Source organism: Terrapene carolina, unplaced genomic scaffold, assembly GCF_002925995.2.
Source record: "Terrapene carolina triunguis isolate 2854851 unplaced genomic scaffold, T_m_triunguis-2.0 Scaffold190, whole genome shotgun sequence".
Taxonomy (NCBI): Eukaryota; Metazoa; Chordata; order Testudines; family Emydidae; genus Terrapene; species Terrapene triunguis.
Window position 1 is genome coordinate 3,008,924 of NW_020664541.1, and position 23,858 is coordinate 3,032,781.

At 43.6% G+C, this 23,858-nt stretch overlaps 1 protein-coding gene across 3 annotated transcripts in view; it reads left to right on the plus strand.

Moving 5' to 3' along the window:
• The window catches only part of KDM5A (lysine demethylase 5A), a 71,773-nt gene that overhangs the window by 27,340 nt on the left and 20,575 nt on the right, over positions 1 to 23,858 (plus strand). For all 3 annotated transcript variants that reach the window (XM_024224490.2, XM_024224492.2, XM_024224491.2), the window contains 11 exons: positions 585 to 743; positions 2,663 to 2,844; positions 6,086 to 6,248; positions 7,804 to 7,923; positions 8,754 to 8,948; positions 9,078 to 9,259; positions 9,521 to 9,645; positions 9,923 to 10,073; positions 15,564 to 15,681; positions 22,201 to 22,556; positions 23,108 to 23,246. In XM_024224490.2, the coding sequence (XP_024080258.1) occupies positions 585 to 743; positions 2,663 to 2,844; positions 6,086 to 6,248; positions 7,804 to 7,923; positions 8,754 to 8,948; positions 9,078 to 9,259; positions 9,521 to 9,645; positions 9,923 to 10,073; positions 15,564 to 15,681; positions 22,201 to 22,556; positions 23,108 to 23,246 (1,890 nt within the window). The remainder of the gene's footprint in view (positions 1 to 584; positions 744 to 2,662; positions 2,845 to 6,085; positions 6,249 to 7,803; positions 7,924 to 8,753; positions 8,949 to 9,077; positions 9,260 to 9,520; positions 9,646 to 9,922; positions 10,074 to 15,563; positions 15,682 to 22,200; positions 22,557 to 23,107; positions 23,247 to 23,858) is intronic.

Consider the following 23,858-nt stretch of genomic DNA (forward strand, 5'->3'; position numbering starts at 1 on the left):
AATGTAAGGCTCCTTACCTTGTCCTAACTCTGTAAGCATCTACATTACAATGTTGCTCCTGCTGATATAAGTTGCACACTACACCGACCTAACAACTCCACCTCAGCAAGAGGAATAGTGCTTAGGTCGATGTAGTTAGGGTGACGCAGTGTCCGTGTAGACACTGCATTACTTACATTGCCTGTTGATTATCAGCCTCCAGGGCTGACAGCTGGAGCTCTCCTGGCCTGGGGGTGACAACTGTCAGCCCCTCCACACTATCCCACTTAAGTCAGTGCAGGCACGCACTACCTGCAGGAGGAAGGTAGTGTGGACATGAAAAAATCCAGTAATTACTGTGGTGGCTGTATGTCGACCTAAATTAGGTCGATTTAATTTTGTGTAGAAAGGTGTAAGGAATGGCAAAAAAAAAAAATCATATGATTTCCATGGAATTTGATTCTTGTGTGTGGTGTGGGAGGAGACTGGATTTAATGTCTGATCTGTGAGGTGTTGGGGAAGGTACATTACCAGTTTTGGGTGGGTTTTTTTTTTTTTTACCCTGGGATAATGCTGTATGCCCTGGAATGCCTTTGTCTTTACAGATGGTTCCCACTGAGCTGGTGGAGAAGGAGTTCTGGCGGCTGGTGAGCAGCATTGAGGAGGATGTCATTGTGGAATACGGGGCTGATATCTCATCCAAGGACTTTGGAAGTGGTTTCCCTGTGAAGGATGGCCGTCGAAAGATGATGCCAGAAGAGGAGGTGTGAACGGGGAAATGTTAACTGACCCAAACTTTGCAGAACAGGAAGTTGCACTTCATTTAGGACTGAAATTGATGTGGATTTTTGCAGTTTTGTGAAGAAAAATGGTGATCGCTTTTACATGTGCCAACATTTCTTTAAGGCAAATGTGATGTGGAGGCTAAAGCAGGGGGATTAGAGTCAAGACACCTAGGTTTCATTCCTGGCACAGTCACTGATTTACTATGACTGACAAATTATTTTTCCTTGCTGCATGGCTGTTCCAAGGGTTAATCTTTGTAAAGTGCTTAGATCTTCAGGTGAAGGTTGTGATAGAAATGCAAGGTATTAAGGCAGTACTCAGCATGCATTTCTGAACCGTTCTCAGCATAAGGAGACTGATAAGATTTTTTCCTGAACTCTTCAACCTTCTGTTAACTACCAGAACATCAGCTTTCTCATCCAGATGTCCTATATTTAGAATCTATTGCAGATAAGTTAAACGGATTGGTTTTCAGTTGTTCTCCTTACCTGTATCTTCTCATACTCACAACATACAGCATATGCCATGCTATCAAAAGAAGTAGAAAGGGAAAAGAACCACTAAATCTTGTCCATCTTTCCCAGACATGCCTAAAATAACTATTACTAGGACTCAAGTTATCTCAGTACCCTTTCATGGCTTCTGCTCTGTTTAAATTAATTTAGCCAATATGAGTTGCTGAGGCCTGCAATACATTTGCCATCCTGGAATGTGGTCTGGTGTGAAGGAACTATGATGAGCATTTGAGGCATGTTATATATGAACACAGTTCTTAACTTTGTCTTTCTGGTGGAGGCATGTTGAGGTGTCTGTAGTTAGAGGTGAATTTGGGATCATCTGAGTGGTGACTTGCTATTATTCTTTTGCCTCTATACTTCTTTACTATTGCAAGTGTTATTTACTCTATTCCATAATACAAAAACTAGGGCCGCCTGATAAAATTAATAGGCAGCAGGCTTAATTCAAACCACAGGAAATAATTTTTCCACACAATGTACAGTTAACCTGTGGAACTCATTGCCATGGGGTGTTGTGATGGCCAAAAGTATAACTGGGTTCAAAAACGAACTAGATAAGTTCATGGAGGATAGGACCATCAATGACTGTTAGCCAAGATGGTCAGGGATGCAACCCCAAGCTCGGGGTTACTAAACCGCTGACTGCCAGAAGCTGGAAGGGAATGATGGTTGGATCACTCCAACTGCCCTATTCTGTACACTCCCTCTGTAGCTCTGGCATTGGCAATGTCGGAGACAGGATACTGGGCTAGATGGACCATTGGTCTGACCAGGTATGGCAGTTTTTATGATCTTAGCAAGGACAGTGAGGGAGTTCTCCTGTTTTAAGTATGTACCCTTAAAGCAGTTTTTGTAAAGAAGGTTAAGATCAGTTATTCTGCAGTAAAATGGGCCTTTGAGTAACTGATTTCCCAGAACATGGTTCATAAAGATGTGGTAAGGCTTGGGTTTCATGATTTCTTTGAAGTGCGTTCCAGGCTTGAGTTTTGCCTTCAGGATATCATGCTGATGTCATTTGCCACCCACTTTGTAGGGACCAGTGCTTTACTTGGAGCAAAAGAACAGGGAAAAGTGAAAGTCTCTTAAGCATGTTTAGGTTTCTATCTAAACCAATATCTAGTGAGAGAATTACTTCAATGCAGTCCTACAGGATTGGCTGCTAGATTAAGGTCTAAGGAGTAGTTGGAAGACTTGATTAAGTGCTTGATATAAAGAAATACTTCCCACTTCTGAAGCTTCAGCGTGGCAGAATACCAATCAAAGGCTAATATGTAAATTAATAGGCTGCTCCATTTATCCTGAGGGCTACCTTCTCCTTAGGCTTGTTAGAGTATTTGAATGGTCTTCTGACTTCACAGCTTTCTCCCTTTCTTTGGCAGGAGTATGCACTTTCTGGTTGGAACCTGAATAACATGCCAGTGTTGGAACAGTCAGTCCTCGCTCATATCAATGCAGATATCTCTGGCATGAAGGTGCCCTGGCTGTACGTAGGGATGTGTTTCTCCTCTTTCTGCTGGCACATTGAGGACCACTGGAGCTATTCCATCAATTACCTGCACTGGTATGGTCTCTGTTCCTGTCACCCTCTTTCCTTGCACTGCCCTGATTGCTCTTAAACTGATGCAGTTCTTCATTTAATACCTGTACTTGGTGATGTCCATTCTTATTGTTTGGCTGAGACCAAAGGCCCATACGAGAGATAAGCAGTTCATTTCCTTAGAATGAGACTGACACTAATAGGAGAGATGGATGCAGATATCACTGTATAAGGCACCTCAGTGTTAACCCTTTGGTTAAATGTAGATGTTTAAACACCATCACCAGTAACAATGGAAAATTCTGTTCTACAGACATCCTTTCTTAGCAAGACTTGGTGCACTCATCTAATCAAGCAATCCTATTGGCTGAATGATAAGCTACTTTATAATGCAGTTTAGAAGTTAGTACTCGTTCATAAGCCAAATATTTTTGGTAAAAAAGTGACGCATCAAAGAGCAGGGGTCGGCTTATAAATGGGTCTACACCAAAATTTGATGATTTTAAACTCTATGGAATCATTGAATTGAATAGCTAACACTTTGTCGTTTTGTTTGCCTGGAGCGTCTGCAGGCATGGAGCCCCTCAACTCCCAATGTTTGCGGTTTGCTGTTCCCAGCCAATGGGAGCTGTGGGAAGTGGTTGGGAACAGCAAACCGCGGACACTGGGAGCTGAGGGGCTCCGTGCCTGTGAATGCTCCAGGTAAACAAAACGTCCAGGCCCGCTAGAGGCTTACCCTAACGGGCCAGGAGCTAAAGTTTGCCAACCCCTGAAATATAGGGTCAGCTTATGAAAGGGTCATACAGTTTTTGCTATTTTTACCTAACCATCTTGGGGAGTCGGCTTCTAAACGAACAGGCTAATGAACGAGTATATACGGTATGTTACATGATAGCAAATAGCTGAACAGCTCTATATTGATGTAGTGGTGCTTACACTACTTCCAGTTAGGAATCTCACAGTGACGTTAACTTGATGTTTGGCTCTCCCAAAATGTTTTGGTGGTTGGGTTTTTATTTAAAAAACAACCACCAAATTCACTGCAAACAGACCACTCATACTGCAATTTTCCCATGTCCAGGCTCAGTAATAATGGAGCAGTTTTTGGGGGTAAGCTGTGGGAAGCACCCCTATTCAAAATGAAAAGTGTGTGCTTGTGTGTACATCTTCTAACAGTCAACTTGCCTTTGAACTGTGATTGTAGTTTTCTGGAGAAGTATGTTTCTTAATAACTAAGAGCCCAGAGTATGTTTTGTTTAGAGTTCGGTTATTGACTTCAGCATGCCATGAGCCAGATCATTGTGCTGGGCTTTGGTGCCAGCTGGTGAGTTTCAAGAGTCCAGACAGATGTAAGGGGAAGGTTTGCTTAGTGGGATTGGACTCGTTGTGTCCTACTAGCAGGTGTCACTGAAGACTTCAGGAATCAGATGAGGTGTTGGTGTGAACAAAATTAGACTCTTGAGTGCAATATTATTTTTCTTAGCTTTTTGGCTGGCTTCTGAATAATTTTGCAATGTATTTAGACAGTGAATGCTAGACAGACGTTGAGGTATTTAGACAGAGTTGCTTGCACTTCTGAATTAGTAGATAATTTGAGTAGCAGAAAACTGTTGACAAATTCTTGGGCTCATAGGCCAGTACAGAGCATTGTGGTGCTAAGACTTAACTGGAAAGATTGGAGTAATTTGTTTGGCAGTTACTCGTTTTTATCAGTGGATTTCACTCTTGTTTGTCCCAATCCCCGTTCATATTTAACATATTAGGCACATTACCTGTCACTAGGTGTATAAATCTCGCCACAGGTATCCCAGTCAGCTGTCTTTCTCTTGTGGTTCAGAACAGTGGTTTCCAGTAATTGGTTATGTGTAGCAAAGTGGTGGCTGCATCTCCTTGCTGGAATGCTGAGTTTGTGTGCTGTTGTCATCACTTCTGATGCAGTTGTGCACTCTTCTGCTGGTGTCAGAGTTTGGACTGTTCCACACCCATCCTAAACTCTGTTCTGGGTAAGTGCGTGGTGTTAGGAAGTGGCTTTGCAGTTAAGATCTTAGTCTGATAAAACCCAGTCAGTTGTCTGGAGGAAAAATAGGAACGCTTTCCTTGGAGAACATGGTATTTGGCATCTGTCTTCTCACTTAGGCCTCTCGTGGCAAAGTGCCTGCTGGTACTCTGTCAGATAATGGTAGAAAATGCAGCTATGGATTGTGTTCTGGAGGTAATTCACTTAATTGTCAAGTTAGAACACTATGTTCATTTTAGCCCAAGAAGAAAGTGAGTTTGAGAATGTTGTTTCTTGCCACATGAAAAGCGTCTCAGGGAGAGTGGTGGGAGGCTCTGTGAAATCACTGGAGTATACCTTGTGTGACACTGACAGTATCCTAAATGGACTTTATTGAATTAGGTTTAATACCTTTTGGGGTCCCTTGTATTAAAAATGCAATTGTGTGTGTTATGGAATTGTATGTATATAACTTCTCTAGGAGACTGACTAATGAAATCTCTGGAAGGTATTAGGAACTTCAGAAGGCTTTTTGGAACAATCCCTGTGAAGTGGATTTCCTAGGAAGTACCTGGGGGAAGGGGGATGCAAATGTGATCCACTTGAATGCATCCTTTTGAAGCTATGCTCTGGGGAAGAAAACCCATTGTCTTCTAATTACCTGCTCCTGGAAACTCCAGATCTGAGACCCCCTGAGATGTATAAAGGGTGGACTAAACATTATGAATGTGCTTGTTCTGAGCTGAAGCTGTGATGAACTTGTGAACACAAAAGAAACCCCTTGGGTGGAGTTTGGAAGACTGCTCCAGCCAGAGCCCATGTTAGGGTTGGGGTGATCTCTGGTAAGCTTATTAGCATGTGTATAGGCTCTTTTATTGTTTTTAATGTGTTCTCTGTGGTGCTTCCACCTTTAGAATAAAATAGGTTTGCAGAGAAAGAACTGTGTGGTAACTTATAAGTGTTGCCAATCACTGTTATAAATCTCTGAAGAGAAAGTGAGCAGGTGTGCTTAAATAGCCTGCCTTGGCTTGGAATAACAGTAAAGTGCGGCAGGGAACTGTGCTACCTGAAAATACCTTGATCAAAACGGAGCGAGACGCACATCTACACCCAAGAAAGGCAACGTCTGGGGAGTTGGAAGCCTGAGAGTGGGTGCCATTGCTGAGGGGAAATACAGGTGCAGTTGTCCTTAACTGACACACCTTGCATTAGGATGACATCCTCACTTTCCTTTAGGTAATGTGTATTGTGGGCTATGTTTTCTGCCAGGGGAGAGCCGAAGACCTGGTATGGAGTGCCCTCTCATGCAGCAGAACAACTGGAGGAGGTGATGAGAGAGTTGGCTCCTGAACTGTTTGAGTCACAGCCTGATCTCCTGCATCAGCTTGTCACCATCATGAACCCCAATGTGCTGATGGAACATGGTGTGCCTGTGAGTAGTACATGAGAATTTCTTCTATACCTCTGTAACTCACTGCTTTTTTATATACCTTTCGCTTTGTGACAGATTTTCCTTATGATGTGTTGGAATAGCATTTAAGAACTCTTATGGTGATCCCTCGGATCCAGTTAATCAGTTAAGGGGTAGTCTTTCATCTAATTCTCTAGCATGCTGCAGTAGAAGGAGGTAATGTTTTGCTGAAGGACTTCAGTCTGAAATTGAAGTCAGTGTAGATGTAGCAGAATTCAGTTAGTGAGACCCCACTAGGGGCAACCTATTAAATGATCTTAAGTGGCTCACCTGATCAAGAGAGAAACCTCTTGCAAAAAGACCCCAAAAAGCTGTAAATAAAATAAAATATGATATAGAACAAATATATTCACTGCATATCACAATTATTTGATTTTTGTTCCTGTGTTTATCAGCTGTTAAAGAACCAGATATCTGAATTCAATATGTTAATTAAATAGTAATTAACCACTGGGCTTTGGTTAAATATCACCATTAACATAGTCCAGTATTTGAGGGTGGCCAGCAACAGATGCTTCAAAGGAAAGTGTAAAAAACCCTGTTATAGGCAGATGTGAGGTAACCGGCACCCACATTAGGTCTCCTCATGATCTCTAACAGTTTGAGATTGATTTAAGTCTTGAAGCATGAGGTTTAGTATCTCTTTGAAAATTTTTGTTAGCATGAATTATAACTGTGGCTATTCTTGATAGCAATATATATGTCCATTCCCTTTTTAATCTGGAATTAAGAAAATCTCGTACTACGAACCAAATTAATGGAACATTGTCAATTTAAAATGTTGTGTAAACAGATTTCGTTTCCTTTGTTACTATTGATATTGTAGCTTATTAAAACTAAAATCTTTAAAATGTCATGTACACGGCTTTTGCTGTTTGCTTTTTAGTTAGCTTGGCCAGTGAAAATCAGTGAAGTCGGATTCATAGATTCACTTTTGTTTTAAATATTTTCATTTTCAGGTTCTCTACAATGCAAAATTGTAGCAATGGCTACAAGGTAGTTAAATTCCTTTGGAATTTAAAAATATAATGAAAACATTTCTATTTTTCAGGTTTAGTAAAATCTACATTTCTGTAAAATATGAATTGTGTCCCTTTAAGTCACGACCAATCACTTTCAGTAGGCTAAATTGCATCTCTGGCAGATGTCCAAACAAAGCAAAGTATACTCTTTCCCAGAGGCTTTTAAACTTTGTGGTGTGAAGGGTTAAGTGAGGATCCACTAACTGATAGTAGAGAAACTTCCTACCTGAATCCCAAAAGGGACAAGCCCTGTGATGGGCCTTAACTGCTGATTTATTTATTTAACCTTTTTTAGTAAGGTTGTCAAAGAGGATTTAATTTTCAAAAGGTTAAACACCCTCCTAATCTATCCTGCCCTAGCTAAATTCCCTATTGTCTCCTATAGGTGAAGGGAGATGGTTTCACAGTGTCCTTTTTTATGAATTATTTTAACTTTCTGTCTGCTGCCAATCTCAGTTTTCTCCTTCCTTTCCCCCACCCTGATTTGTATTTAGGTGTACAGGACCAATCAGTGCGCTGGTGAGTTTGTTGTGACTTTTCCTCGTGCTTATCACTCCGGATTTAACCAGGGCTACAACTTTGCTGAGGCCGTGAACTTCTGCACTGCAGACTGGGTGCGTTCTGTTGCACATGTCTGTCCATATCTCTGCTAGCTGGCCTTTATTAAGAGAATGTTAGTAACTTGTTTATCTGGATAGTAATCTCATATGTTACAGCAGTACCTGGCACTGCTATAGTTAAGTCATTCGAGTTTCCATCACAAAAAATGCATTTTGAAGGTCTTACAAATCAATTCTAAATAGCTTCTAGTTGACAACTATGAATATTGGCTTTCTTTTAAGCATGTGTCTGAACTAATCCTGACAATTCACACTTCAGTTAACTGCTAGGGCTACCGAGGTGCTGTCTGATGCAGTTGTCCTTTCTGCACTTCTGTAGAATAGATAACCCACTGTGCTAAACCCCAAAGAAAAATGCTTGCAGCTGTGTTCTCCCTTTCCCTTGCTGTGACCAGTTACTGCAGTTCTTAGTGGTATAAGCATTAGCTCAAGACCCCTATTGTACCATGACACTGCATAGCTAGAAACAGATGCAGGGCTCACTTTGGTAACTAGCTATGTAAGATTCCTTTTGCTTAGTCTAAAATATGAACTCATTGGGTTCCAGTAATCCATATACCTAACTCCACTAGCTTTTTGTATATTTAAAAAAGATGCAAAACATGGCGCTCATTCTGTAGGTTCTGGAGACCTTGTCTTTGATAACTGACGCAATTTATCCATTATAATTGGTTACCTCCATAAAGACACTGTTCTTTAGTTGATGTATTTCTAAGTCTGCCTTTTCCCAACTCTTGTTGAGGGAGGCAAAATGGGGAGATGTGGGACAGCCCCTTGGAACATGCCCCCAAATAATGACTTTGTTGTTGCTTGGCATTTCCTAGCTTCCCATTGGACGTCAGTGTGTGAATCATTACCGACGGCTAAGGCGTCATTGCGTCTTCTCCCATGAGGAGCTGATCTTCAAGATGGCTGCAGATCCAGAGTGTTTGGATGTGGGGCTTGCTGCCATGGTCTGCAAGGAAATGACTCTCATGACAGAGGAGGAAACGCGCTTAAGGGATTCAGTTGTGCAGATGGTGAGTACCGTGAGTGCAGCTCCTGCTTTTCATCCTATTGGTGCGGTGCAGGGTTAATATAAGACTTCTTGAAAGGAAGTGTGCTGTTTCTCTGACTCATGTCTTTATCAAGTGTCAAATTTTTGTCAGGGAGTGCTGATGTCAGAAGAGGAGGTGTTTGAACTGGTTCCAGATGATGAGCGTCAGTGTGCAGCCTGCAGGACCACGTGCTTCTTGTCTGCTCTTACTTGCTCTTGTAATCCTGAGCGGCTCGTATGCCTGTATCATCCGACTGACTTGTGTCCCTGTCCCATGCAGAAAAAGTGTCTCAGGTACACAAGTTTCCCCATCTCTCCTTTCCCATGTGCAGTCTGTCCTGTTACCCAGAAACTTATGGTGAAATATAGTTGTTGTTTTCACCTACCTCTTTCTAACCAGCAGGGATAGCCTCCTCATTTCCCATGAGGCCAAGGAATCTTGGTGTAATACAGAGCTTCTTAACCCTCATCTGTTGATCTCTATGAATAGAAATGGGTGTCCTATGTATTACAGGAGGTTTAATGCTTTTGCTCTTTCCCCCTGTTTATCTACAGGTACCGGTATCCATTAGAGGACCTCCCTTCTCTTCTGTATGGAGTGAAAGTTAGAGCACAGTCCTACGACACTTGGGTCAGTAGAGTTACAGAGGCACTGGCTGCCAACCTCAACCACAAGAAAGGTCAGACTTCCATTGTTGCACACTGTAGCAGTTTGGGGGAATCCCCCCTTTGTTCAGCCCATTTTCCCAGTGATTCCGGCTATGTGAAAGGAGGGATGTTCTTAGTGGAAGTGGAGAGATGGATCTAATTGAAAGTGACACAAATACTAGATGCTTTTCATTGCTGCTGTGCATTTCAGATCTAGGTAGCATGTTGGGAACTTGTTTGGGGACTAGAGAAACAGACTAAGATGGCGTTAATTTTTGCGCACAGACTACTTGTATCTTATTATTGCAGATGTGATTGAGTTGAGAGTGATGTTGGAGGATGCTGAAGACAGGAAGTATCCGGAGAATGATCTCTTCCGCAGGCTCAGAGATGCTGTGAAAGAGGCAGAGACCTGTGCTTCGGTAGCACAGCTGCTTCTGAGCAAAAAGCAAAAACACAGGTAAGGCCAGGAGCTTTTCAATCTTTTCTATGTATGTCATCTTATACCCTCCTCCTGTCACTCGGATGCTGAAGTGGAAGGCCCCTGAGGCTTCCAGCATGACTGGGTAGAAGCCCACCATCTTCTTTCTCCAGTGGTGGGGTGGCAGGGTAGTGGCAGGAATGCTGCGGTAGGGGACCGTACTTTCACAGATCTGAGATGTTTTCAGCATCTTGTTTGTCAGCAGAACTTTGTACTGAACTATGGAAGCATGAGGGAGGGAGACGGGGTGTGTGGGTGCGGGTGCTGATTAGGGATTCAATGACCATGGATAAGGCTACATTTTAGTCACAGGTATTTTTAGTAAAAGTCATGGACAGGTAACGGGCAATAACAGTTGTGACCTGTCCATGATTTTTACTAAAAATACCTGTGACTAAATCTTACCTGCTGGGAGGGGGCACTCCTGAAGACTACTGCTGCGTGTGGGGGGACAGCCCGGGGCCCCACTGCAGCTGGGGGCAGCCCAGGGCCCCCTGTCATTGGGGGGGGAAGGGAGAGGCGGTGACCTGTGTTCCCAACGCCGATCTGGGCAGGGGGTAGCGAGGGCCAGGCCCGCGGCCCCACTGCCGCTGGTCCCAGATCACTGCTCCAGGGCAGCGCTGGGGACCAGCTGCCTGGGGCTGCCAGAGCAGCAGCCAGTGCGCCTGGCCCCTGGGCTTCCCCAGCTGCTGGGGTGGTCCTGGGGTCAGCCGCACTAGCACTGCAAAATTCACGGAGGTCATGGAAGCCGTGACCTCTGTGAATGATTCACAGCCTTAACCATGGAAGGGGTTGCAGGGAAAGAGACAGATCAACAAAAATGTAAAAGTAATGAAAATTTAGGGTTAAACAACATAAAAGTGTAAGTGCAAATTAGTGTGGGTCAAGTACACCAGTGGAAATAGGAAACAGCCCTCTGCTGATTTGCAGCATCAGAGATACTGTATTGACCTATCCTGCCCCCCACAAGCCTACCTCTTCCGGCAGTACCCAGGTGTTCCCTGTATGTTCCGACCTTGCTAGTGCTGTGATGGTGATATCAGCCTGAGTTATTAATTTGGCAGACCATTGAATTTTTCTGAGGAATGCAAGGGAGGGAAGGGAAATGTTAACTTTCAGCAGTTTGTCTTAGCCAAAGCTGAAAGGAGTTTCAAGGAAAAAGAAAAGGGCTTCTGTAGCTTGAGGACTGATGTCCTCAATATCAGAGGTTTCCTGCAAACAATTCAGGTGAGAGAGACTCTCAAGAAAAGTCTCAAGAATCCTTTCTAATGGCAACCTAAATATAGTGGTCACTACCAGTTCTCCCTTTAATACATACACACACACACATATTTTAAAGTAGTTTAAAAAAGTAAGAGACAGAGATAAAAATAGCTAAAGCAGAGCAAATCTGCTATTTTAATACTTTCAAGGAAAATGTGGCAGTCAGGCACCAGGTTTTTTTTCTATTCACTTTTTATTAATTTTTAAAAGTATGTACAGAAAAAGCAAACATAGCTATAGATAAACTTCTCCTAATCTATTAACCATTTCTTACATAACCTTAGCTTGAAACATTTAATTATATATAATGTGAATGGTTAAAATATAAATCAAATACACCTCTACCCCGATATAATGCGACCTGATATAACACAAATTTGAATATAACGCGGTAAAGCAGTGCTCTGGAGGGGCGGGGCTGCGCACTCCAGCGGATCAAAGCAAGTTCGATATAATGCGGTTTCACCTATAATGTGGTAAGATTTTTTTGGCTCCCGAGGACAGCGTTATATCGGGGTAGAGGTGTATTTGTATTACCCAATTTACAATCAAACAAAATTTGTTTATAAAAATCCAACTGCTGACAAACAAGATGCTGAAATGATAAGGATGATAAACATATTCACACAACTGGGCTTACAAATCAACATTCAGAAATTGACCTTGAGTCCCGTACAGTGCTTGAAGTTTATAGGAGTCTATCTTGATGGAGCGAGAGCATTCCTCCTGTCGCACAGATTTCACACTCTGCCCACTCTAATAGAGACAGTTAAAGCCAGCCCACAAATGACAGCCTGATATTGCCTCCAGCTTCTCGGACACATGGCGGCACGCACATTTTGATCTCTCATGCCAGACTGCACATGACATGTCTACAGGCATGGCTCAGGTCTGTCTACATACCAATCAGGGACAGGCTAGACAAACCAGTGTCAATACCCTCCAGGGTCAAGCACTCCCTGGAATGGTGGAAAGACTCAATGAACGTCTGTGCAGAGGTCCCATTCACACAACCCCCAACATTTCTTCTAAAAATGGATGCATTCTTAATAGGTTGGGGAGCCCACCTGAACAACCTCAAGATTGAGGGCAAATGGTCCCCCCAAAATGGACTCTCCATATCAACTGCTTAGAACTAAGCTGTTAGAAATACTTGCACACACTTTTTTCCACTAATCAAAGACACCACACAAAAATCACGACAGACAACATAACATGCGTGTTCTATATAAATTGACAATGGGGCACCAGATCATTCTCCCTGTACACGGAAGCACTATATGGTAAATGCACCAATTCCATAGTTAATGTTGTCATATCAGCTGCTTACCTGCCAGGAAGATAACAGCCGGCAGTCTCAGCTGCAAGTTCTTACAGGACCATGAATGGGAAATGAACCCAATTGTGCTCCACCGCATATTCTCTCACCGGGGAGCTCCAGCAATTGACTGGTTTGCCATTTACCTGAACAGGAAATGCCCACTCTATTGCTCCAGAGCCAGTTTCGGGAAATGCTCTCCTTCTCCCATGGGATAAAGTCCTTCTATCTATACACCTTTCCTCCATTCCTTCTGCTGACGAAGGTCCTGATAAAAATGAAGAGAGAAAAAGCAAAAGTTATACTGACTACTCCCAGCTGGCGGAGACAAACGTGGTACCTGTATCTGGCACAGCTAGTAATGTATCTACTAATCCCTCTCCAACTCACTCCTCTTCCTCTCCCAGAACAACGGGCAAACCCTTTATCCCAACCTACGGATCTTTTGGCTCAAGGCCTGGCTTCTTCATGGTTCCAACATGTAGAGCTGCTTCTCTGAGGAGGTGAAAGAAGTATTATTACACGGTAGAAAATTGGCTACTCATCGCACTTACCTGCAAAAATGGAGAAGATTCCAGGTCTGGTGTAATTCCAGACATAGCCCCGATAGCTTCCTCCCTCCCCTTTGAGATGTGTGTCCCTATGGGTGCTCCGCAACCCACCCTTCTCCCCTCTACTTTGGATACTCAATAGGGGCTCTGCAGTGGAGAAGAAACTGAACGTGGTTCACCCATGCAGCGCTAGTTAGCCTCGAGGTAGAGCACAAGGGAGGGAGAGCACTTGTGTGGGCCACTGCTATCTAAAATCTCCAATCAGAGTTGCAGGCACACAGATACACCTATCATGGAGGACCCATAGGGGGACACATCTCAAAGAACCAGCTTTACTGCACAAGGAGAGTAACTTCCTCTTTCCCATGGTGGCCAGGCTTACAAAATCAGTGCTCCCATCTTCAATTGGTTGCTTTTTGGATTTCTGTTTTTGTAGTTCTAATCTTTTAGTAATTAGTGCTCTGCTTAGCCAAAGTCTTCAGATTTATTCAGCTTCCAGTTAACATCCATTAGATTTTAAAATTGCATGTTATCTTGTAGCACAATTTTATTTGATAAGAAAAAATAACTCTTCAATTAAGTTCTGCTCAAAGCATACAGGTTTAGGAGCATTCCCAGAGCACATGGAATCACAGTGCCAAAATTTGTCTGTCTTAATGGTATCTGTTTGAACAGATGAAGAGGAATCAGGTTATTTAAAAACAAATGAACTACTAACCAGATGTGTGCCCATTGCTCTGTTCATTTTTTTGTAAGGTGTCCTTTTTAAAATAAAAGACGTAAGTTCTTAGGGCAGGGACTATCTTATGTGTTTGTGTAGCATCTGACATAGTGGCAGCCCAATCTTTGCTGGGACCATTGGGCAGTGAGAGGCTGGAACTAACATAAAGTAGAGTCCTTCAAGCATTTATCTATACAGATCCTGCTTTAGGCGCATGCATGCAAGCCCAGAATCTTTTAGTCGGCAGTGTCCATTGAGGCTCCCTGTGCACCCTCGCGCCCCCCTAAAGAGAGGGTATAAAAGGCAGAGCAGTCCCAACGGCCTCTCTTCCTTCTTGCCACACGTGGCAGCGAGTCAGCAGGGTGAACAAAATTCAGGATTTGGCTGGCCCTCCGTATACTGTGATTCATAAGGGCAGAGTTACACTCAGGCTATGTCCACAATTTTTACCAGAAGTAGTTTGACTTTATTTTAAACCAATTTAATGGCTTACAGTATTTTTACCTAAGCTTCATAATTCTCCTGCAGAAACTAAGCTCCACACACTGGACGGTCTCAGGACTACGATCTTTTAACTTTCCAGAACAAAGCATTTTTTAAAATCTGCTAGACTTCTTGTACCTTTTGGTAATAAGTATAAGGGGCAGGCTGTATCCTCTGACTTTCTAAATGGGATGCAGACTGCATGAAAATTCACTAGTTGAGTAAACTACCTGTTCCCTCACAAGTTAGGGTATGCTCTTCAAAGTTGACATCTATGCCTTGTTTCAGAAGGGGGTCCTTATTTCTAAAATTGTAGAGCAGCTACTTGGAGTTCAGTTAATACATTTATCAATCACTACTCCACTGTGATAGCTTGTAGATCACATGTGCAGCTTGGCAGGGCAGTTCTACAGTCATTATTTAGATAGGATTCCAATCACCTACCTTGTAAAGAAAAGCGGTTATTTACCTTACAATTACTGAAGTTCTTCAAGATGCTTTTGTCCACACACATCTAGGACCCACCCTTCTTCACCAGTGATAAGGAGCCCTTATCGGGATTTCTGTATTAGTGAAGGAATTGAGTGCTGTTTGTGGCAGCTTCCTCTTAACCTCTCACTGTGGGGGCATGAGGGTGCACAGGACACACATTCAGCCCCAAAGGACACACTTCTGGCTAAAAGTTGCTAGGCTTGCACACGCATACAGTGGGATCTGTGTGAACAAAACTATCTCAAAGAGCTCCAATTTCTGTAAGGTAAGTAACTTCTGTTTGCCACATCCGCTACTCCTAACCTATTGCCAGTTGTGGCTCCTCCTAGGTATGTTCCTGATGTAATGGTACATTGTGTTCACTTCAATAGAAACTGTTTGCCATTGAATTACAGTGCGCCTGTTGGGGAGATGATGGAGATTTTACTGGCTCCTTGTTAATAACACTTGGGAACTCTGTGGTGCCTGTGAATAGAATTGACCGGAGATTCAATGTATGGTCCCATGAACACTGAAGTGATGAGACTTTTAAACTTCTTGATAGTTGTGAAACTCTCTACTGGTGGGAGCTCACTCAAGTGAGTGTTGCCCACTGTTTCATCTAATCTTGTTTGTAACTTTGCATCTCTTTGCTCATACAGCAGGCTGAGCCCAGATAGCGGGAGGACTCGGACCAAGCTGACGGTGGAGGAGCTGAAAGCATTTGTCCAACAACTATTCAGCCTTCCATGTGTTATTAGCCAGGCCCGACAAGTAAAGGTAGGTTTTGCATCCATTGTTTGGTGTATTGGGTTTTGTGACACCTGGTGAAGTTTCCCAGTATGGAGTGCAGGGTAATTTTGCCTCCCCTGTAGTTTGGCCCTTTCTGATTTTTCTTTGCTGTCCCTCTCCCCCCTCCCCCCCCTTCTGTCCCAGAAGTATACTATTCTCCAGGCTTCTTCTTTCTTAGCTGATAAGAAGGTTTTCTGACTTCCATCAATCTGCTTTGGTGCAATTGAGCAGAGTATGGGCATTGTTACTGTGCTTTGGCTGACTGGGTGACAAAGGTCATGAAAAATGATCTTAACTCAGATAGCAAAAACTTTCTTTCATTCTGCATTTTTTTCCATCTCCTTTTTTATCACTTGGAATGTGATATCACCCCATTTAATCCCAAGGGGATGGGAAGCTGTCTGGCACTTTTATATGTATGCATCACCTGGTATGGGGTACAAATAGAGTTACAGTACTTGCCTGTACTGTTTTCAGTTCTAGGCACCACATTACCAGGAAAACGCTGACTAAGTGGAAGAGGTTGGGAAAGAGAAAAATGTAAAGGGCTAGAGAGCATTGATTAGAGGAAATGTTGAAACTGCCAAGTGTGCCGAGCTTTGTTAAGAGAGAAAACAAAAATCTACAAATATTTGAAGGGTGTAAACACCAAGAAAAGGAGGGGAACTATTTAGAATGGTTTGAGGGGACCTAGCTAGGAGTAAAGAGAAGATATTAAAGGGAAACTTAAATAGAATTTCAGGGAAAACTTATTCCAAGAAGGCGGTGGAATAGTCTCTCAACAGAAATGATGGAAATCTCATCATCTGGGATGATTTAAAACTAGATTTAGATTTAAAACAGTAAAGTGCATTAACAGTTCTTCAGTGGCAGGGTAATGGACTGAATGGAATTTTTCATCGTTTAATTTCTAATTTAAGACAAGTAGATATTTGCCATGACACTCCTGGGCCTGAGGAGTAGACTCAAAAGTGCTGACTCAAACTTGGGATTCTTCAAGTGCTTTCACATGTCCATTCCAGTATAGGGTGCACAGCTGCTGAAATTTTTTTCCCTCAGTGGCATCTGTCGGGTCAGCTCTGATATGCTCTGGAATCGCATGCTCAGAGCACCTGTATGAAGCCCCCTGCCGACCCGCGCGCTCTCAGTTCCTTCTTACCACCCATGATGATCACTGGAACTACTGTTCTTGCTTTACAAGTACTTTTCTCAGTGGGCTTTTCTGTCTATTATTGTATATAGTTAAGTTTCTGTTAGTAGTTAGTTAGCATTTCTCCATTTTATTCTCCACCCCAGGGCATGTCTTGGTCACTGGGCTTCAAGACTTGTGCCTCTTGTAACAAGGCTATGCCTTTGAGCAACCCCTCATTCCAGCTGCCTTTAGTGCCTGGGGGAAGCTCACGTGTGGGAGTGCTGTAAGAGCTGTAGGGACTTGAAGCCCTCCACCAAAAAAGATTGAGACGTTAGGCTGAAGTCCATCTTAATGGAGGCAGCGCTAAGACCTCCTTTGGTGCTGAGACATTGAGACTCTGGCTTCAATCTTTCGACCTGCCTCATGAGGTCCAACAGACTCTGCAGGACCTTCCCTTTGAGGGCACTTCACTCTGTCAGTTTGGAGTCTTTTCCAAGCAACAAGACCTAAATGACTCCAGGGCTAATTTGAAGTTCCTAGGTCTTTATACCCAGGCACCCATGAGGAAGCATTATAAACCTCATCCAGCCTCTCGAATCTTTTTGCCAGCTGACAGGACTCTCACAGGAAGAGGAGCAGGGACTTCAGATGAAGGCCTCCCCAATCTTTGTCTGAGTCTATGCTCCTCTTCCCCCCCGACACTCTGGGGGTTCCAAGCAGGCCTTTTGATGGGACGCTCAGGGACGACGTACCAGCACAGAACTTGGATCCAAGCTCTCCTTTATTTGCGGACCGTTTATCCCATTCCTGTTGGGTATGGGCCCGTATCAAGACAGACCTCTGGGTGCTAAGCAAGATAGAAATGGAATATACCCTTTAGTTCAGTTCTTCCCTGTCCCTATTCAGGCACTATTCTCATGAGCAACTTCTAGCCCAAGACGTGCTGTTGCTCCTTAGGGTGGGAGCCGTGGAAGACGTTCCTCTGGAATTAAGGGGCCCCAGGGGTCTACAACCGCTATTTCCTAATCTCAAGAGCCAACAGTGATCTCAGATTAATTCTGGACCTTCAAAAGCTCAGCACATACATGTATAAGCTAAAGTTGCGCATGGTCTCCTTGGCTTCCATCATCCCCTCCCTGGATCCAGGGGTCTGGTATGCCACCCTTGATTTGAAGGACGCTTACTTCCACATTTCGATTTTTTTTTTTTTTTTTTCCGGGACACAGAAAGTTCCTCAAGTTTGTCATGAATCATGTGCACTACCAATTCGCAGTTTTCCCATTTGGCCTGTTGGTGGCCCTGCAGGTGTTTACCAAGTGCATTGGACCAGGATCCAGGTGGAGTCCAATATAAAGTTAATCCATTCAACATTCCAGGACTTAGGTCTGCTGATAAATATGCAGAAATCTACCTTCTTCCCCGGCTCAGAGGATAGAGTTTATCAGGGCTATCCTCGATTCTGTTCAAGACCGAGCCTTCCTCCAAGAAGGCCAGTTCCAGGTAATAGTAATGCTTATAGAGAGCCTTAGAGTTCACGCCATCATGACAGCAAGCAATTGCTTGACGCACGTGGGCTACATGTCCTCATGCACCTATGTGGTGCAGCATGCAAGACTTTGACTCGGACCTCTCCAAGCGTGGCTGGTGTTCGTATACTCACCAAGCAGACACTATTTGGACACAGTCATCGCAGCTCCCCTGTCAGTGATAGTCTCACTCAGCTGGTGGCTAGACCTACTGACTGTGCACTTGGGAGTCCCGTTCTCAAGATCGCAACCATCTATATCTGTCGTTACAGATGCTTCAGTGATGGGCTGGGGTGCTCACTTGGGTTCCCTCAGAACTCAGGGCTTCTGGTCTCTGAAAGAGCGCTCTCTACACATCAGCGTCAGGGAGCTCAGGCAGTTCTCTTGGCTTGCCAGATGTTGCAGCAAGAAAGTGTCAGTTTTGACAGACAACATGATGGTGGTGTTTTATATCAACAGGCAGGGAGGCGCTTGCTCCTTTCCCCTGCGTCAGGAAGTGCTTTGCTTGTGGGAATTTTTCATAGCATACTTGATCCACCTCAGGACCGCCTATCTTCTGGGCTCACAGAATGAACTATTGGATCACCTCAGCAGATCCTTCTCCAACCACCACGACTGGTCCATTCTCCCAGATATTGTGAAAGCCATTTTCCAGAGGTGGAGAACTCCCTAGATAGGTCTGTTCATCACAAAGCACAACAGGAAGTGTCTCCAGTTCTTCTCTCTCGTAGGCATAGTCCTGGATCTCTGTCTCCTTTCTCCTTCCTTGGACAACTCATCTCTTCTACACGTTTCCTCCTATTCCTTTCATACACAAGGTCCTGCTGAGGATCAAACGAGACAGAGTGTAAGTCACCTTGATAGTGCTTTGAGAAATCTTTATCTGAATGTATCAAGAAACGAGGTCCAGGTTGCTTTGAATTCATATAATCGTTTTCTATGTTGATAAGCTATTTCTTTTGCTGCTAATTCAGACAGGTTCAAATACCACTCCTCTATTCTGGGCAGAAGTCTACTCCTCTGTTTTTGTAAAATCATTCGCTTAGTAATAATTGTGGCCCTCGAGTCAATATCTGTGTGGTGGAGTTAAACCCAGCATAGTAGGTACAATTACCTAGGATATAATTTTCAGCTGAGGCTAGGTTGCTGAAGCAGAGTCCTATTTTCACTCTTGTATCCCCCTCTTTCTGCAGCTGCCTGATTGTTGGACAGTCTCACAACACATGCATCAGAGTTCCTTTTTCTTTATTAAAGCACCAACAAATATCTGAGGACAAGGCCCCCATCTTGCACAACCTCTGTGACACCCAGTAGATTTGGAATAGAATCAGTCATAGCCTGAAATCCACAGAAGCATTTTTAACATGCCGTAACATGCTCTGCCATTGGGGTTCTTTTAATGGCTTGATAACTTCCCTTCCAATGCTTTCACAAAACTCCAAACCAATGCAGTTCCTCTTCGTTGTGGATGTGGGCCTGGGAGTTTATGAAGCTGTTCCCAGTAGCTCTGGGGCCTATGGCAGTCTTAGGACATCCAGACCAAATTGATACATTAGTAAGGGTTTTAGCTGTAAGTACTGCCGCTCCACTGAAGGTGGCAAATGATATAGTTGTTTTAGTGTTAGAAAAGAGAGACTGCCCTCATCCGTGAGGGATTGGGAAATCCATATAATTCCCTTGCTCAGCTAGTTCTTCCAAATTATATTTTTTCCCCTAAATTTGCAAGACTGGGTTACCCCAGATATATGCTGTTGTATGACGGTGAGGATGAAATTGGTACCTCTTAGTTAGGATAGCCCAGACTCTTCTCACGGTTGCTACTGTAGGCACCTTGTTTTTCTCCATCAGATATAAAGAGGAACCCAGCAGACCTGCAAGGGGAATTGGATGCATCAGTACCCACCCATGTGGGTATAAGAGTGTCTGCATTTTGGAACCAGTTTACACCTGTAACACGATAAAAGCATAGTAATAATTTGGGGTGTCTGGGAACCCCATCCCCTTAGCTATAGGGAGTTGGAATTTAAGTGTTAGTAGTGGGCATTGACCAGGACCCCGCAGAAAGACTCTAATAATGTTGTTGTTAACGTCCCTAAAATAAGATGGAGGGGAATATACAAGTGGGCCACTTAGAATACAGGGGAGCCTTGGCAGAATATTATTTTTTATTGTATTTACTCCTTCTCCAGAGGCTCAGGGAAAGAGGATGCCACCAATTTGTATCATTAGTTACTTGAGAGAGTACAGGATTTAAATTTACCTTTACTAGTTCTTAATATTTCTTGGTACTTTTATATCTAGGTATTTGATTGCATCTGTGACAGTTCCATTGAGAAAAAGCCTTGCCAGATGACAACCAGGAGATTGCCTTAAATTTTTAACAGTGAGGGTAATTAACCATTGGAACAATTAACCAAGTGTTGTGGTGGATTCTCCCATTACTGGCAAATTTTAAATCAAGATTGGATGTTTTTCTAAAAGATGGATGAAATGTTTTGGGGAAATAACATGGCCTGTGTTACACAGGAGGTCAGACTAGATGATCACAATGATCCTTAAATAAAAATAATTAAATAAATAAATGGAGATATCCTATCTCCTAGAACTGGAAGGGACCTTGAAAGGTCATCGAGTCCAGCCCCCTGCCTTCACTAGCAGGACCAAGTACTGATTTTGCCCCAGATCCCTAAGTGGCCCCCTCAAGGATTGAGCTCACAACCCTGGGTTTAGGAGACCAATGCTCAAACCACTGAGCTATCCTTCCCCCCTTCTGGCTTTGGACTTTATGAATCTATGAACCTCCCTAGAATAGATGCAGTTATACCAGTATAAATGTGCTTGACTGGTAGAGCTTCCACCTGTATGAGTAGAGGAGTAAGCTATACCAAAATAAACACATTTATACTGGCATAACTATGTCCACCTTCAGGGTTGTTCCGATATAGCTATCTCAGAGGGTTAATTTTTCATCAAAATAGTTGTAACAGTACAAAAACTGTTATAGGCCAGGCCTAAGTGTCCCATTCAATAAAGCTCATGATATAAAGTCATTAACTTGCAAATTTGGGGTGTCACATAGCAGAAGCTTGTTGGCTCTCTGAAGATTAGAGGGCTCTGAAACAATGAGATTATTTGCAACGGCAGGTGTTCCCCTTAAGTAAGTGGTGGACATTGGTATTAATGTTACTCATTGTTAGGTATTGGATGAAAGGGACAGTGATCACCCATCCACACAATCCCACCACCAATGGATTTGCAAAATAAAACTATTTCCCCCCCTCTGTATTTTCCACTTGATTCATAGTTTAAAGCTGGAAGATACTATTAGATCATCAAGTCAGACCTTCTGTGTATCACAAGCCCTTACATTTCACCCAGTCACTCCTGTGCTGAAGCCAATAACTTGTGCTAGTGTTTGGCTAAAGCATATCTTCCTTAAAGGCATCCAGTCTTAATATGAAGAGCCCAAGAGATAGAGAATCGACCTCTTCCCTTGCTATTTTGTTACAATGGTAAATCATTCTTATTGTTAAAAATATGTGCCTGATTTCTAACTTTCTAATTTGACTGTGTCTGGCTTCAGCTTCCAGCTATTGGTTCTTTTCCCACCATCCTTAGTTGGTTAGCAAACACTGATGTGTTTAGTTTAGATCATCTGTTACCTGCAGCTATGGGTGTTGATGATTTAATAGTCCAGATGGCATATAGCTGGAATAGCTCTGAACCTTTACGTGGCTTGTCATTTTAAGTTGAAACAGCTGGTTGACCAGCTAGACAGCTCTTGCTTTGATTCTACTGTGCATATTTGTAGCTGAATGGCTGCCTATGCTTGCTGTACATCTGTTTCAGAATCTTTTGGATGACGTGGAGGAGTTTCACGAGCGTGCTCAAGAAGCCATGATGGATGAGATCCCAGACTCTTCCAAGCTGCAAATGTTGATAGACATGGGCTCTGGCCTCTATGTGGAACTTCCGGAACTGCCCCGGCTGAAGCAAGAGCTGCAGCAGGCACGTTGGCTGGATGAGGTGAGGTTGACTCTCTCGGACCCTCAGAGGGTCACTCTGGATGTGATGAAGAAGCTGATTGACTCAGGTGTGGGGCTGGCACCACATCATGCTGTAGAAAAGGCCATGGCTGAGCTGCAGGAGCTACTTACAGTGTCCGAGAGATGGGAAGAGAAGGCCAAGGTCTGCCTGCAGGCAAGGTGAGCATTCCCTTGGTAGCTATGCTATGTCATAGACGTCCTCTTAGTTGGAAGGAGAATGTCCCCTTAAGTAAATATCCTGTCTGTCTTAGGAACGTAGTGATGAGCGGGGCTGTGAAAATCAAGCCAGTTTCTTCACTGTTTGATGCTGTCTGTCTCACTAAGTTTTTAAACTGCGAGTAGTGAACTGTTGTAGTAGAGATTATGCCCTGTTGGGGTTGGCAATGGCCTGGGGAGGAGACCTAAGCATTCCCAGAATGACTTTCCTGTTGTTTCTTTACTCTCGTGAGATTGTCACCACCACCAGCTTCCTGTCAAGGTCATAAGATTGAATTTGAGGTCAGTTGCTGATGCAGTGTCCTCTGACCTTGGTGGTGAATAGGCCATAAACTTCCTCATCTCTGCTGGCATCTAGTAGTGAACAGCCCCCTCCAAGACCAGCGCTGTGGTATCCTGCACTGCAGTGCAGTGATACAGCTGACCTGCCACCTGACTTCACTTCACTGGCACTTTGTTGAGATAAGGCTGGAATCAAGTTTTTCTCATGCTAGACCACGACAAAGTATGATGGCCCTGGAAAGCATTGTGAATGAAGCAAAGAACATCCCCGCTTACCTGCCCAATGTATTGGCACTGAGAGAAGCCCTGCAACGAGCTAGAGACTGGACAGCCAAAGTGGAGGCCATTCAGGTAGGACTAATAGCAGGCAGTGAAATCTGTTGGCATGTGCTCCTTTCTCTGTCCTTGAAGGAGGTCAAAGGGATGGGAAGCTTATTTGAACTTTTAAACTTGCTTACCTTGTTCTTTCCATGTTTTAACTCTTTGCTTTGTTCTGGGCTGCCATCTGTTCCCCCAGGGGAAACCTATTCCTTTCTTTTTCCCTTTCCTATGGGCATCCCACCATGAACCACAAAGGCCATCAATTTTCTCCATTGCCCCAAATGCAACTCTGTAAAGGCCCTTATTTGGTCTTAATACTGTTTGGTCTACAAATTGCCACTGGAGATGTGTAGCTGTGATGCAAGACTCGGTACATCCAGGTGTCCAAGTCATTGAGCTGACTGTGCAAAGGATTTTTTTTTTTATTTTGATTATTCCACATGTATTTAGTGCTTTCATTAGGTGCCAGATTTAACAGTCCTGGAGACAGAAGTCTTCTATCTACAGAATAGGTACAACATGAGCAACAGTAGTCCAAGTGTCCCCTTGGCACTACCCTACTGATGTACCTCAGCCTTGGCTAAGAGGGTCACCTTTAGGGAAGAGAGGGGAGTTGTCTCCATGGTCCATGCAGTTCTTGAC